General features: G+C 48.6%; 2 protein-coding genes across 2 annotated transcripts in view; one reads left to right on the forward strand and one right to left on the reverse strand.

The window, feature by feature from the left end:
- LOC125962638 (tetrapeptide repeat homeobox protein 2-like) overlaps nt 1-11537 on the reverse strand; it is a 26781-nt gene extending 15244 nt beyond the window's left edge. The window contains exons 1-2 of the mRNA XM_049702762.1: nt 11511-11537; nt 4535-4631 (exon numbers count right to left, since the gene is read on the reverse strand). Coding sequence (XP_049558719.1) covers nt 4535-4631; nt 11511-11537 — 124 coding nt within the window. The remainder of the gene's footprint in view (nt 1-4534; nt 4632-11510) is intronic.
- Nucleotides 3734-14013, forward strand: CRX (cone-rod homeobox). Its single transcript, XM_004271104.2, has 4 exons — nt 3734-3772; nt 11501-11635; nt 12371-12522; nt 13362-14013. The coding sequence occupies exons 2-4, from the start codon at nt 11536-11538 to the stop codon at nt 14007-14009; spliced, it is 900 nt and encodes a 299-aa protein (XP_004271152.1). The 5' UTR covers nt 3734-3772; nt 11501-11535; the 3' UTR covers nt 14010-14013.
- The last annotated feature ends 779 nt before the right edge of the window (nt 14014-14792 follow it).

Genomic DNA, 14792 nt, shown 5'->3' on the forward strand with positions numbered 1-14792 from the left:
GAGACCTAAATGTAGGACTGGAAACCACAAAACGCCTAGAAGAGAACATAGGCAAAACACTCTTTGACATAAACCGTAGCAATATATATGTATATATTTTTTGCATCTGTCTCCCAAGGCAAAGGAAATAAGAGCAAAAATAAACAAAAGGGATCTAATTAAACTTAAAAGCTTTTGCATGGCAAAGACAACCATCAACAAAACAAAAAAGACAACCTACAAAATGAGAGAAAATATTTGCAAATGATATGACCAATAAGGGGCTAATATTCAAAATATATAAACAACTCATACAACTCAATATATTTTAAAAAGCCCCTTGATTAAAAAATGGGTACAAGAGGGCTTCCCCGGTGGCGCAGTGGTTGAGAGTCCGCCTGCCGATGCAGGGGACACGGGTTCGATCCCTGGTCTGGGAAGATCCCACATGCCGCGGAGCGGCTGGGCCTGTGAGCCATGGCCACTGAGCCTGCACTTCCGGAGCCTGTGCTCTGCAACAGTGAGAGGCCCGTGTACCGCAAAAAAAAAAAAAAAAAAAGGGTACAAGAGCAGAATAGACATTTTTCCAAAGAAGATATAACAGCTGGACAACAGGCACATGAAAAGCTGCTCAACATTTCTGATCATCGGAGAAATGCAATTCAAAACAACGAGATATTACCTCACACTGTCAAAATGGCTATCATCAAAAAGACTACAAATAAATGTTCGTGAAGATGTGGAGAAAAGGGACTCCTTGTACACTATTTTGGGAATGTAAATTGGTGCAGCCACTGTGGAAAATAGTATGGTGGTTTTTCAAAAAATTAAAAGTAGAACTACCATATGATCCAGCAATTCCACTCTGGGTATATATGCAAAGAAAACAAAAACACTAATTTGAAAAGATCCATGCACCCCAATGTTCATTGCAGCATTATTTACAATTGGCAAGATATGAAAGCAATCTAAGTGTCCATCAACAGACGAATGGATAAAGAAGATGTGGTGTGTATATATACAATAGAAAGAATGCAATTTTGCCATTTGCAAAAACATGGATAGACCTGGAGGGTATTATGCTAAGTGAAATAAATCAGACAGAGAAAGACAAATACTGTGTGATATCACTTATATGTGGAATCTAAAAATTCAACAAACTAGTGAATGTAACAAAAAAGAAGCAGACGCATGGATATAGAGAGCCAACTAGTGGTTACCAGTGGGGAGAGGGAAGGGGGGAGGGGGAAAATAGGGGTAGGGGAGTAAGAGGTACAAACCATTAGGTATAGGATAGGCTCAGGGATGTATTGTACAACACGAAGAATATAGACAATATTTCATAATAACTGTAAATGGAAAGTAACCTTTAAAAATTGTATAAAAGAATAAAGATGAGTTTGAGAAGAATTGACATCTTAATACTCAGTCTTCCAATCCATGAACATGATACAGTCATCCCTCCATATCCACGAGGGATTGGTTCAAAGTCCCCCACAGATACATCCAAGGATGCTTAAGTTTCTTATATAAAATGGTGCGGTATTTGCATGTCCCCTATGCACGTCCTCCTGTGTGCTTTACATCATCTCTTGCTTACTTATAATACCTACACAGAGTAAACGCTTTGTAAATGGTTGTAAATACAGTGTAAAGACTATGTAAATAGTTGCTGGCACGTGGCAAATTCAAGTTTCTGGAACTTTCTGGAAAAAAAATTTTTTTCCCAAGTATTTTTGATCCTCGGTTGTGAGTCTGCGGATACGGAACTTGTGGATACAGAGGGCCGCCCGTATATGTCGCTATTGACGAGTCTACTTTCTCCCGGCAGTGTTTTGCAGTTTTCAGCTGAACAATTAGCTGCAAGAAGAGATGACAGGATTTATGGGAAGATTGGTTGGGGGTGGGGGTGGGGAAGCTGGGGGTAGGGAGGGAGGTGAGGAAAAAAGGGAGAAGGCAAGGCTGATTGCCAAGGTTTCTTCCTGAGTTGCTCACTGGGTGTAGATGAGAAAAGAAAGAGCTATTTGCCTCAGGGGAGGAGTAGCCTGGATTTAGGCTCAGTTTATTTGACCCCAGGGCCACGTGCATGACCTGAAACCCAGCTCTCTACACCCTCCCAGCCTGGTGGGACTCTGGGTAGGAAAATTCGGGGGAGGTGATTAAGAGAAGCTGACACCTTTTCCCCGGGGGCTTTTGAGGACCTGTTCTTTCTTCCTCTCCCTGACATCCAGCTTTCCTTCCCTTCTCTGGTGGGCCAGGAGGGTCTGTTACAGGACTGGATCCTCCCATCAGTAGCCTTTTGGCCCACCAGTGAGGGTCAGGCAACCCCTCCCTCTCTCCCTGTCACCCCTGGCTCTTCAAGCTAATGAGACCGGCCCTGATTCCCCAGCCCGGCTACTGGCCTTAATCTCTCCTAGCAGGGGGTTGGGAGGAGGGTGAAGGAAGAAAGGGCCCCTTATGGTGAGACACAATGACCCAGCCACAAGGCGGGATTACGGAGACCTCATGCACGTAGGTAGATGTTGGGGTAGATGGAGATGGAGAACAGACCCATTTGGGTCCAGGAGCTCAGGGAGATATTAACATCCAGAGAGAGAGACACACCCAGAGAAGGACAGAGAGAAGAAAGTTCAGAGGGAGGCAGAAACAAGGATAGTCACAAGTACAGAACAAGAGAGGTACCAAGATAGGGAGAAAGAAACGAGGGGGGAAGCTAGAGAGAAAGAAAGCAAGAATCAGAGGAAGAGGCAGGGAAAGAGAGAGAGAGAAACAAGAACAGAGATTCGAGCTTAAGAGGTTGGATAAAGGAGAGAGGTACTGGTGCAAGGCGTAGGGGAGACTGGTGTCACAGGGTGACAAGGACAGAGGCCAAGACCAAAACAAGGACAGGGCTGCACAGAGAGTGGATGAGGGACGGACAACAAGAGGGACCAAGACAGAAAGACAGGTAAACCAATAAAGACAGGGACAGAGAGACCCAGAGTTGGAGAATGAGACAGGGGTACACAGGCAGACGGGCAGCAGTGGCACAACCTGAGGGTCAAAGCAAAGAGAAACTGAGGCACGGAAACCCCAAATGAAGACCAAAGGCGTGGAGGGAGGGAGGGACAGATAGGGATAGAGATGGAGATGATACAAGTAGAGAGAGAGAGAGAGGAGAACCCAGGGGAGAAGAGGAGATGGGAGAAGTTGATATCAAAGAGTGATAGAAACTGAGGAAAGAAAGAGGAAAAAGGGAAACTGAGGCAGAAAGGAAAACAATGGGACAGTGCAGAGATGACTCAGCGGGCAGACAGACTGTTGGGGAGAGAAAGGGTGACCCAGGAGAGAGAGAGAAGAAAGCCCCGCGACCCCCGTTTCTTGAATGATCTCTCAGGAGCACCCAACATCGCTCTCCTTCCTCTTTGGTGGGAAAATAGCCGAAGCTGGAGGGACACCAATTAGACTTCAGGAAGAACTTCCCTGAGGAACGGGGACTCCTGATCACAGGCGGGACCTGGGGCCGCCCTTCCCCATCAGCCCTAATTGCCAAGATGTCATGGAGGTGGGGAGGCGAGGAGGGGATTAGGCAGACGGGTGCCCCTCCCCCTCCCCGCCAATGTCACCTCCTGGCGCCCAGTTGAGTCCCCACCCGGGCCAGGATTACCCTCTGAGATCCAGGCCACGGCAAATGACATCACTCCCAGCCAGGGCTTAAAATCTCCCCATGTGAGGGGACCCATTTCCTTCAGCTTCTGCTGTCTGACTACTCCATCCCAGGGCACCAGGAGAGCTTCATCCCTACTTTCTGAAGGTGAGTGTCTGCAGGGGCAGCGGAGGAGGTGGAGGAAGGCGGAGCGAGGGAGGGGGCAGGAGGGGGCAGAGGTGGGTACATTTTATTCGTGGCTGTGTTTTTAGCGTCTGGCCCAGGGATGGAGAAGGAGTGTGTGATGTTTCTGGATAATCCTACATGGATCAGAGGGTCCGTCCTGATGTTTGGAGAAACGGTGCAGGCTGTGACTGCAGTGGGGCAGGCGGTGTGTGTGTGTGTGTGTGTGTGTGTGTGTGTGTGTGTGTGTGTGTGTGTGTGTGCGCGTGTGTGTGTGTGTGTGTGTGTGTGTGTTTGCGGATGGACAGGGGAAGCTGGCCCATGGCATGGGGGTTCCAGAAGCTTCAGGGGCATCTTGTTGGGGAGGCGACGCGAACAAGCCCTCCAGCTTCCAGGGCTGGGGGGCTTTTCACAGCTTGAGGGCAACTCCCTGGCACGTCTCCCTGTTGTATTTTCTTTAAAACTTACCGCAGCCTGAAACTCTCTCTTCCTGTGTGTGTTTATCTACTCATTGCCCATCTACCCCACTGAACCTTGATTTCCTCCCAGTGCCTGGTATGTGGGATGCCTACATATTTGGTGAACAGATGGATGGATGAATGACAGAAATAGAATTGAAGAGACACAAGCACACAGAGAGTCAAGGTTTTGTGGCTGCAGCAGGAGGGAAGAAGGGGAGACTGTGAGACGGCCCGAGGGAGCTGGGAATGCACTGATTGGGGGATAAGGTGGGGGTGAATTGCTTACCTGGGGACCTCATTTTCCCCAGAGGCTCTGGCTTTTCCCACGTCCAATCTTGAGTGATGAGCACGACACCCAGCTCCTTGTCTCCAGCCAACGGGGGCTGCAGAGACCGGACAAGGCTGGGGGCGGAGTCTTGCTGCGCTGATGTGCAGCCACGTGGGTCTGTGTGAGGTCACTCTGAGCCTCAGTTTCCTCATCTGCAAAGTGGGGACAATGACAAGTTGCCACGGTGATCTAGTCAGATGACTCACGGGAAGCCCATGTCACAGGCCTGGGCTGCAGTGACAGAGGAGGGGGCTGGCTTCATCCTGCTTTGGGGGACCCCAAGTAGATTTGGGGAGTCAAGGGCAGGGCTCTGGGGCCCAGATATCTGGTTTCTATTCCTGGCTGTGCCACTCACCCCCGTGTGTCCTCGAGAATTGACAGAACCTCACTCAGCTTCAGTTTCCTCATCTGAGAAATGGACATCTGAGCTCCGTGGGCCTTTGGTGAGCCTCCTAAGAGGTCACGTAGCCTGGTGGTCAAGAGGGTGCAGGCTGGGGGGGCAGGTGCTGGCTCAGCTGTGGCTCTGCTGCTGACCCGTGTGATGGGATCAGGGACTCTGCTTCTCTGAGCCTCAGTTTCCTCCTCTGTGGAGGAAATGGAGATGACAATAGGATGTACCTCGTGGGAAGTTCTCACGGGATTATTGTTCCCCGAGATCTTATTTCCAAGGTGCTGTGTCTGAGCAGTTGGGGATTCCAACTGGAGGTCCTTATGGTTGGAGGATCTCCTGCCTGACCTTGGGCAGGGACCTTCCTCCCCTCAAGGTTTCGTTTCACCAACTGTAGATTATCTCCAGGACCACCCACAAGATGGGTGTGAGCCTTCAGGCCTCACCTGTCCGGGCACCTGCTCAGGTGGGAGCCTGGACCTCACAGCTCCTGAACCCCAGGGCACCAACCCCACTGGTTGGTCCCCAGGGCATGGATGGTGATTTCCCTGGCTCCACCATTTGGGATTAGGAAACATCATTGCCTTGAAATTCACCCGGCAGGATGAAAAAGGTTGCTGTCTGGTTCACCGTAAATTGTCAATGAGAGACAGACATTGTAGTTGCTGTCTGTGCTCCTGGACATTGACACACAAAGCTGTTCAGAGGAGAGAAGCTCTGGAAACCTCATCCTGTTGCCTAACCCAGAGAAAGGCTTTGGGGGACATCCGATATCATTTTTGTTGTTATCATTCTTTGCCAACATCGTTTCCACCAAGCGCTTCCTTTTTTTTTAATATATAAATTTATTTATTTTTTATTTTTGACTGCGTTGGGTCTTTGTTGCTGCATGCGGGCTGTCTCTAGTTGCGGCGAGTGGGGGCTACTCTTCGTTGTGGTGCGCGGGCTTCTCATTGCGGTGGCTTCTCTTGTGGAGCATGGGCTCTAGGTGCGCGGGCTACAGTAGTTGTGGTGCACGGGCTCAGTAGTTGTGGCTCACGGGCTCTAGAACGCAGGCTCAGTAGTTGTGGCGCATGGGCTTAGTTGCTCCGCGGCATGTGGGATCTTCCCGGACCAGGGCTCGAACCAGTGTCCCCTGCGTTGGCAGGTGGATTCTTAACCACTGTGGGAGGTCCCGCCCTTCCTTATTTGATGATCTGAGGAGTGGGCAAACCCTCAGTCTTGGAGGTCATTATCATTATCAGCTGCTTGATTTTGGTCCAGCACCCACCTCCCCCCGAGGCTCAGATCTTCTGCCTGTAGGGTGGGATCAACCCAGTGAGAGAGATCTACGCTTTCCTGGAAGACCAACCCCTTAGCCGGGTAACTCCATGTAGATTCTGTGGTAAAGACAGATTCAGTGGAAGTGGAGGCTCTTGTTCCAAGCCCTGCAAATTGTCCCTAGAGGGCAAACTCACCAGCCTCCCTGTTTCCACTCTCTCCGGAGGCTCCGGTGAAAGATCATCACTCCTTGGAGAAGAGGAAGAGGACAGAGGGGACTCAGACTGGGGGCTGGGAGAGCAGGGCCTCCAGGAGATCCCCAGGGTTGGACTCCTGGGTCCCCACTCACAGCCTGTGAGTGACCCTGGGCAGGTCATAGCACTTGAGACTGAAGATGTTCTTACCTGTAAAATGTGAACGTATTAGTAATACAGTCTCTCCCTCCCAAGGTTATGCTGAGGACTCAATGCCACCCTGCACTGGGAAGTATTGTATTAGTTACCTGTGGCTGTGTAACAAGTTAGCCCCAAACTTAGCAGCTTAAAACAATAAATATTTATGATGTTGTATAGTTTCTGAGGTCACAGGAATCCAGGAATGGTGCTGCTGGGCGATTCTGGCTCATGGTGTCTCGTGCTGTTGTAGTCAGATGTTATTCGGGGCTGCATGCAGTCATTTGAAGACTCCTCTGAGGCTGGAGAATCCGCTTCCCTGGGGGTTCATTCCCATGGCTGTTGGCAGGAGGCCTCAGTTCTTGCCACACAGACCTCTCCACAGATAGGACTGCTCAAGCATCCTCAGCATGGCAGCTCGATTTCCCAGAGAGAGAGGGCCAGCCTCAGAAGTCACACTGTCATTTCCACAATATCCCGTTGGTTGCACACGTAGCCCTGCTCCGTGGAAGGAGACAACTTTAGGGTGTAAATACCAGCCACTACCTAGGACACCACTTGATTCTTAGGATTTATGTGGTGGTTTTTACTTTTATGGTTATTATCAGCACTGAGCATCCCCGTGACTTTCCTATCAGGTCCTACGTAATCTTAGTCCACTTTCTGCCCTGGTCACTCCGCTCCAGTAACACTGGACACCTTGATTCTCCTCCATAAGACAAAACGATTCCAGCCTCCAGAACTTTGCACCTGCTGTTCCCTCTGCCTGGAGACCTCTACCCCGAGGTCCTCCCACAGCTGATGCGGAGTCCTGCAGCTCCAAAGTCACCTTCTTAAAGAGACGTCTTCCCCTGATCATTCACCTAAATTAGATGCCTCACCCTCACCCCAAACCCTGTCCCTCTCCTATTACCGCATTTAATTTTTCTCGGAGTTCTTGAAATTTTCGGAAAGCATTTCTTTTCCTTTTCTTTTTTTTTTATCTGAAAGCATTTTGATTCTCTAAAAAAAAATCTCTTTCCTTGTCCACTGTTTGTTTCCCTGACCAGGAACTCGAAGTTCAATCTCGTGAGAACAGAGATGCTCTGTGTCTTATTTCTTGCTGTATCCCTAGTGCCTAGAACTCTCAAAAATATTTACTGAATGGACAGCAGAACTTCAATTTATGATAAATAGAACTCTGCCTACCAAGGGAGGGTTGAGAAGGACAGGGCAGTGAGAGAAGGAAGGGGTGGGAGCTCAAATAAATGTCATCCATTTTTTAAGCATTTATTTATTTTTCAGATATTTATTGGGGGGCACTGGGGACACCGCAGGGAGTGAAACATTCCTAGTCTCTGTTCTCAGGTAGCTGACAGCATTGGGGGAGACGGGTAAACTCATAAATATGGCATATTTAACAGGTGTGATTCCTGAAGAACAGGAGAAAGAAAGTGTGTGTGTGTGTGTGTGTGTGTTTGTGTGTGTGTGTCTGTGTGTGTGTGTGTGTGTGTGTGTGTGTGTGTGTGTGTGTGTGTGTGTGTGTGTCTGTAATCCCGTCTAGGGTATGGGCTGGCTTTCCTGGGAAGTTATGTTTGAGTTGTGACCTGGAGGAGGAGAAGGGGTTAGTTAGCTGGTGAGAGGGGTCTTTGGACTGGGGGTAGAGGAGGCATTCCTGGCCTGGGACAGCTTATTGGAAGTTTCCGGAGAGGCCGAGAGGTCTCCTGAGGCCATCTTAACTAGGGTGATAGGGAGTCCTGGAAAGGTTCTTTCTCTCCCTTTTATTTATTTATTTTTTTTTAAAGGAGAACTTTTAATATTTATTTACTTATTATTTATTTCTTTTGGCTGTGCCGGGTCCTAGCTGTGGCACGCAAGATCTTTTAGTTGCGGCATGCGGACTTCTTAGTTGCGGCATGCATATGCCATCTAGTTCCCCGACCAGGGATGGAACCCGGGCCCCTTGCATTGGGAGCACGGAGTCTACCCGCTGGACCACCAGGGAAGTCTCTCTCTCTCTCTTTTAAATAGATGGTATTCTTGGTTTTGTTGTTGAAAAGGTAACATACTCACTCATGGTTAAAAAGTAATCCAAACTGTAAAAACAAGGTATGGATATAACACAACTCCCCAGAGGCAGCCACTTTTACTACATATTGTGTCCTTCCTGGGAATTTTCTATGCAGATACAGATATACATTTATATAATATATTTTATATGTATATATTGCTGCCTTGTTTTTAAAAATCACAAATGGTAGCATGCTATACACACTGTTTTTTTCCTTTGAAATATATATATATATTCAAAGGATATATTCCTTTGAATATAATATATATTGTATATATAATTTTGTAATATAGGATATCTGATACACACACACACACATACCTATTGCCAAAGTGTAATAAAAAATTAAAAGCCTGACTCTTAGGCACATGTAATAAGTGCAGGTCAAAGATTTATTTAAATCCTGAATGAGGGAACTGGCTGTTTCAAAGGAGAATTCAAAGAACAGAGGTTAATACCATTATTCAGGAAAGGCATGCCAAAAAAAGTTGGTCACTTTAGCTATGAAGTTAGTTCAAGTCCTACAGGGCAGCAAAACTAACCTCTGAGGTTATCTTTTCTACCAGAGACAAATGATTGACAACCAAACTTCTGGAAGTTACCATTTACCTTGTCAGTGTCTGGATCCTAATCGATAGTGGACAATCAATTGAACAAAGGTACAGTTCCCTAGAAAAGGAAATAATGCTTGGGTTGGTCTGCTAGATGAGGCTCCAGGATAACCAGGAAGTGACATGCTGTCATCCTTTTGTCTCATTGCCAAGTTTAAGATAATCTTTCTTAACTATATACTAGAGGTCTTTTCAAATCCATTCATAGAGGACAACCTTATACCTTTTAAATGACTTCACAGTATTCTCTTGCATGGATGTGACATAACCTTAACATAACGTACTTAATTTACATAATTTACTTACTATGTCCCCTTTGGTGGTCATATAGGCTGCTTCCACATTTTGGCAATTATAAATACGCTGCATTAAAAGTCCTAGCTTGGGGCTTCCCTGGTGGCGCAGTGGTTGAGAGTCCGCCTGCGGATGCAGGGGACAAGGGTTCGTGCCCCGGTCCGGGAGGATCCCACGTGCCGCGGAGCGGCTGGGCCCGTGAGCCATGGCCGCTGGGCCTGCGCGTCCGGAGCCTGTGCTCCGCAACGGGAGAGGCCACAGCAGTGAGAGGCCCGCGTACCACACACACACAAAAAAAAAAAAAAAAAAAAAAAAGTCCTAGCTTGGGTGGGGAGGACTAAATTAGGAGTTTGGGATTAACAGATATACACTACTCTATATAAAAGAGATAAACAACAAGGACCTACTGTATAGCACAGGGAACTATATTCAGTATCTTGTAATAAACTATAATGGAAAAGAATATGAAAAATAATATATATATGTAGAACTGAATCACTTTGCTGTACACCAGAAACTAACACAACATCGTAAATGAACTATACTCCAATAAAAGAAAAATCCTAGTATAAAGTCTATGCAAACATCTGCTTGCAAATAATAATAACTGACCACAGTTTTGTAGCATTTACTACACGTCAGGTGTTATTTTAAGTATTTGATGCACATTAATTCATTTGACCCTCACATCAACCTAAAGATGTAAGTTCTATTTTCATTCCCATTTTCTTTTTTTATAAATTTATTTATTTTATTTATTTATTTTTGGCTGTGTTGGGTCTTCGTCGTGGCATGTGGGCTTTTCATTGCGGTGGCTTCTCTTGTTGCAGAGCATGGGCTCTAGGTGCGCAGGCTTCAGTAGTTGTGGCACGTGGGCTCGGTAGTTGTGGCTCACGGGCTCTAGAGTGCAGGCTCAGTATTTGTGGCGCATGGGCTTAGTTGTTTAGCGGCATGCGGGGTCTTCTTGGACCAGGGCTTGAACCTGTGTCCCCTGCAGTGCCAGGTGGATTCTTAGCCACTGTGCCACCAGGGAAGTCCCTCATTCCCATTTTCTGATGAGGTGACTGAGGCACATTGAAGGCAAGTTCCTGGCACCAAGAAAAGATGGCATTTTTCTTTGATAAATGTTTCCAATTCGTTCCATCCACATTGCCACCGCCCTGACATGGGAAACCTGTTTCTCCACTCTGAGGGCAGCCTTGGAGTTACCAAGCCTCTTTGTTTTTTTTTAAATGATATTTTATTTATTTATTTTTGGCTGCTCTGGGTCTTCGTTACTGCGCACAGGCTTTCTCTAGTTATGGCGAGCGGGGGCTACTCTTCGTTGTGGTGTGCGGGCTTCTCATTGCGGTGGCTTCTCTTGTTGCAGAGCACAGGCTCTAGGCGCGCGGGTACCAAGCCTCTTTGATCTTTGCCAAGCTGATGGGTCAAAAACGGTTGTGGAGGATCATCGCTTACTGTCGTTTGACTGTGACTCTCCCTTGGGGTGACCATCTATCCCGATTTATCTGGGACTCTTCCAGATTTGGCACTGAAATTCCACATCCCTAGAAACCCTTCCATCCCTGGCAGACAGGGACAACTGGTCATCCTACTTACCCTGATTCTGCGTGAGGCTGAACATCTTTTTTGTGGTTCTAGAAGAAAAAGGATCTCAGACAAGGGAGTGGCAGGAAGATTTTTTAAAGGATAGAGTAGGAATAAGAGCTTCCATTTACATGCCCATTACAGCTTTCGCTCTCTGCTTTACAGAGCCTCACTGAAGCTTTGATGACCTTAAGCAGAGGGCTGTTTTATAGGTGGGGAAACTGAGGCACAGAGAGGGGGATACGTTGCCCAAGGTCACGCACCTAAGAAGAGACTGAGGCAGGATATGAACCACGCGGTGATGAACTGGGGAGTGCTTGAGTACCCACCCTTCTCTTGCAGGCCCACTGACCTGGGCCCCAGCATCCTCGAGGATCATGATGGCGTATATGAACCCGGGGCCCCACTATTCCGTCAACGCCTTGGCCCTGAGCGGCCCTAGCGTGGATCTAATGCACCAAGCTGTGTCCTACCCGAGTGAGTACGGTCCTTCTCCCCGCCACCCCCAGCCGGCCCCCATCTCCTGGGGACCTCTGGGGTCCCTTGCCCTCAGGAGGAGGATGGGCACTTCCAGGGGTGACGTGAGGGCCGTACACCAGCCAAATGTGTTCACCTGTAAATGCCAAACACCCCTCCACATCTCTTAGGGATGCAGGTAACCATAGGGACCGTCATAGAAATAGAGGATAGTCGTTCCCTCTGGGGTGAAGGAGGGAAGCGATCTGGAAGGGGGACCTAGAGGAATCCCCACCTGTTAGCAGTGCTTTATTTCTCAAAGAAGGAAGCACTCTGTTTTTGGTGGCGTTATTCTTTAGGTGTTTTTTAAAAACTTTATTAAGTTGACTGTTATGGACCTGCCACTTTTATAGGCTGTGTATCCAAGATGTCATGTTTCAACTGCATGTCTTAGTGCAGAAGAAATTTTAGAAAGGGGATGAAAGTCAAACTCATATACCTCCTTACATGGCTAAAGCCAGTTCTCCTCAGGGAGAAGCATGAGCCCCCCAATGACAGACAAAGGGGGACCCCATTTTCCAGGGGGACAGAGTGAGGTCTAGAAGTTCAGGGAATCGGCACCCCCTTAGTTTGGGCAGTTGAACACCCAGAAGGAGCTTCTCGGCATCCCATGTACGCTCAGGACCTCACATCAGCAGATGAAGAGAATGGCGTCTCAGGTCACCTGAAGGTCCCATTTTCCTGTCCCTACACCAGGCGCCCCGAGAAAACAGCGGCGGGAACGGACCACCTTCACACGAAGCCAGTTGGAGGAGCTGGAGGCCCTGTTTGCTAAGACTCAGTACCCGGACGTGTATGCCCGTGAGGAGGTGGCTCTGAAGATCAATCTGCCTGAGTCCAGGGTTCAGGTGGGATGCTCTGGTCTCTGGACTCCTCTGGTCCTTCCTGGGACCCAGAGTGAAGGGAAGAGGGAGAGGTCGCAAAGTCACAGCCAAAGTCATAAAGTGTCCTAGTAATCCCTCGCCTCTATTATTTCGCTGGCGTCTTCTCTTACACTCCCACCCCTTCTCACTCTACTCCAGCAACACTGGCCCCTGGTCCTTCCTCTAGCATGCCCACCAAGCACACTCCTGCCTCAGGACCTTTGCACTCTCTGTTCCCTCTACCTGGAAGGTATATTCTCCATCACCCTCTTCAAGTCTTTATCAACCAATCAAGTCACCTTGCTAGTCAATGAGACCTACACCCCCCTTTGGCATTTGAAGCCGCAACCTTCCCCTGCCACCCCACCCTGCTGCCCGCCCTTATCCTGATCAACTGGTTCTTTCATAGTATTTATCACTTTCTAAATACTATGTGATTTGCTGACTTCCTGTTTATTTTTAACCTGTCTCTCTCAACTAGAATGTCAGCTTCACTTGTGTGTCCCCAGAGTAGTAGAAGATGGTTAATCCATGCTTATTAACCAATTGGATGGATGGACGGGTGGATGGATGGATGGGTGGGTAAATGTGTATATGTGTGTTTGTATGATTGTATGTGTGTACGATGTATGTATGAATGTATATATGCTTGTTTGTATGATAGTATGTGTACATCTGTGCATAGGATTGGACAGATGAAAGTATGTATGTATGTATATTGTATGTATATACACACAACTGTATGTCATCATTCCTGGGCACCATGAAGGCTCCCCCGGGCCTCCTTCCCACTCACCCACCCCCACCTCCCCTCTCACCCCCAGGTTTGGTTCAAGAACCGCAGGGCTAAGTGTCGACAGCAGCGGCAGCAGCAGAAACAGCAGCAGCAGCCCCCAGGGGCACCAGCCAAGGCTCGTCCTGCCAAGAGGAAGGCAGGCACCTCTCCAAGATCGTCCACGGATGTCTGTCCAGACCCGCTGGGCATCTCAGATTCCTACAGCCCCCCTCTACCCGGGCCCTCAGGCTCCCCCACCGCGGCAGTGGCCACGGTGTCCATTTGGAGTCCGGCCTCAGAGTCCCCGTTGCCCGAGGCACAGCGGGCTGGGCTAGTGGCCTCGGGCCCTTCTCTGACGTCGGCGCCCTACGCCATGACCTACGCCCCCGCCTCTGCTTTCTGCTCCTCCCCCTCGGCGTATGGGTCGCCGAGCTCCTATTTCAGCGGCCTGGATCCCTACCTTTCTCCCATGGTGCCCCAGTTGGGGGGCCCGGCTCTCAGCCCCCTTTCTGGCCCCTCCATGGGGCCCTCATTGACCCAGTCCCCCACCTCCCTGTCAGGCCAGAGCTATGGTACCTACAGCCCTGTGGACAGCTTAGAATTCAAGGACCCCACAGGCACCTGGAAATTCACCTACAACCCCATGGACCCCCTGGACTACAAGGATCAGAGTGCCTGGAAGTTTCAGATCTTGTAGAAGATTCTCCTTCTCCATCCCTTGTCCCACCTGCCTCCTTGCACCTTGTCTCAGCCTGCCCTGGGGCGGCATCCCTGAGAAGGTGGCAGGAGCTGACCACCCCTTCCAAAGGTCATGGCCTCTTTGGCTCCAGTGCAACTTAGCCCAACCCCGTCCCCCCCTTTGCTCCTGGGGAGCCCCATAAGTCTTAGTCATTCTCTCAACCCCAATGCCGTCTCGCATGGAGTCCAACCGGCATTTCAAACCATGAGCCCCAGACTCCAGAAACTGGTGCTGAGAATTCGCCCTGAGACAAAAGTAAACCAAACGTGCAGCTGATTTGGGGTAATGTTTAGGTCAGAATCACGGTGTCCTTGAACAGACAGGGAGGGAGGCTCGATGCCTTCACTTTCCATTTGGGACACATCTTTAGCATATGAGTAGAGATCCTTCTAGAAACTCCAAAGACAGACTTTACAAAGCCCCAGGATGGAACCTTAGGCCAATTATACAGTTAAGTTCAGAAATTCATTTGACAATTTTACATATTTCACAAATGTCAGGTTTACATGATAGGCTTAGGGGGCTGTTTGATATATATATTTTTTTCTTTTCTTCTTCTTCTTCTTAGTTTCTTCTTAAAGACATTTCATCATTCATTCATTTGGACATCGGAAATGGGCATACTTGGTGGAAGAATGGAAGGCAAGTTGCCTGCTTCACATCTGTTTTGTTTTGTTTTTGCATTTTCTAAAGGTGAACTTCACCCACACATTGGAGGAATCGTCGTCGTTGTTGTGTGGG

Source organism: Orcinus orca, chromosome 20 (assembly GCF_937001465.1).
Source record: "Orcinus orca chromosome 20, mOrcOrc1.1, whole genome shotgun sequence".
Classification (NCBI taxonomy): Eukaryota; Metazoa; Chordata; class Mammalia; order Artiodactyla; family Delphinidae; genus Orcinus; species Orcinus orca.

Excerpts from the sequence above, each read along its gene's own strand:
- CRX (XM_004271104.2), top strand. The coding sequence starts at position 11,536 with ATGATGGCGTATATGAACCCGGGGCCCCACTATTCCGTCAACGCCTTG. Across the intron at positions 11,636-12,370 it reads CCAAGCTGTGTCCTACCCGA|GCGCCCCGAGAAAACAGCGG; the intron begins GTGAGTACGGTC and ends TCCCTACACCAG. Across the intron at positions 12,523-13,361 it reads TGCCTGAGTCCAGGGTTCAG|GTTTGGTTCAAGAACCGCAG; the intron begins GTGGGATGCTCT and ends TCTCACCCCCAG.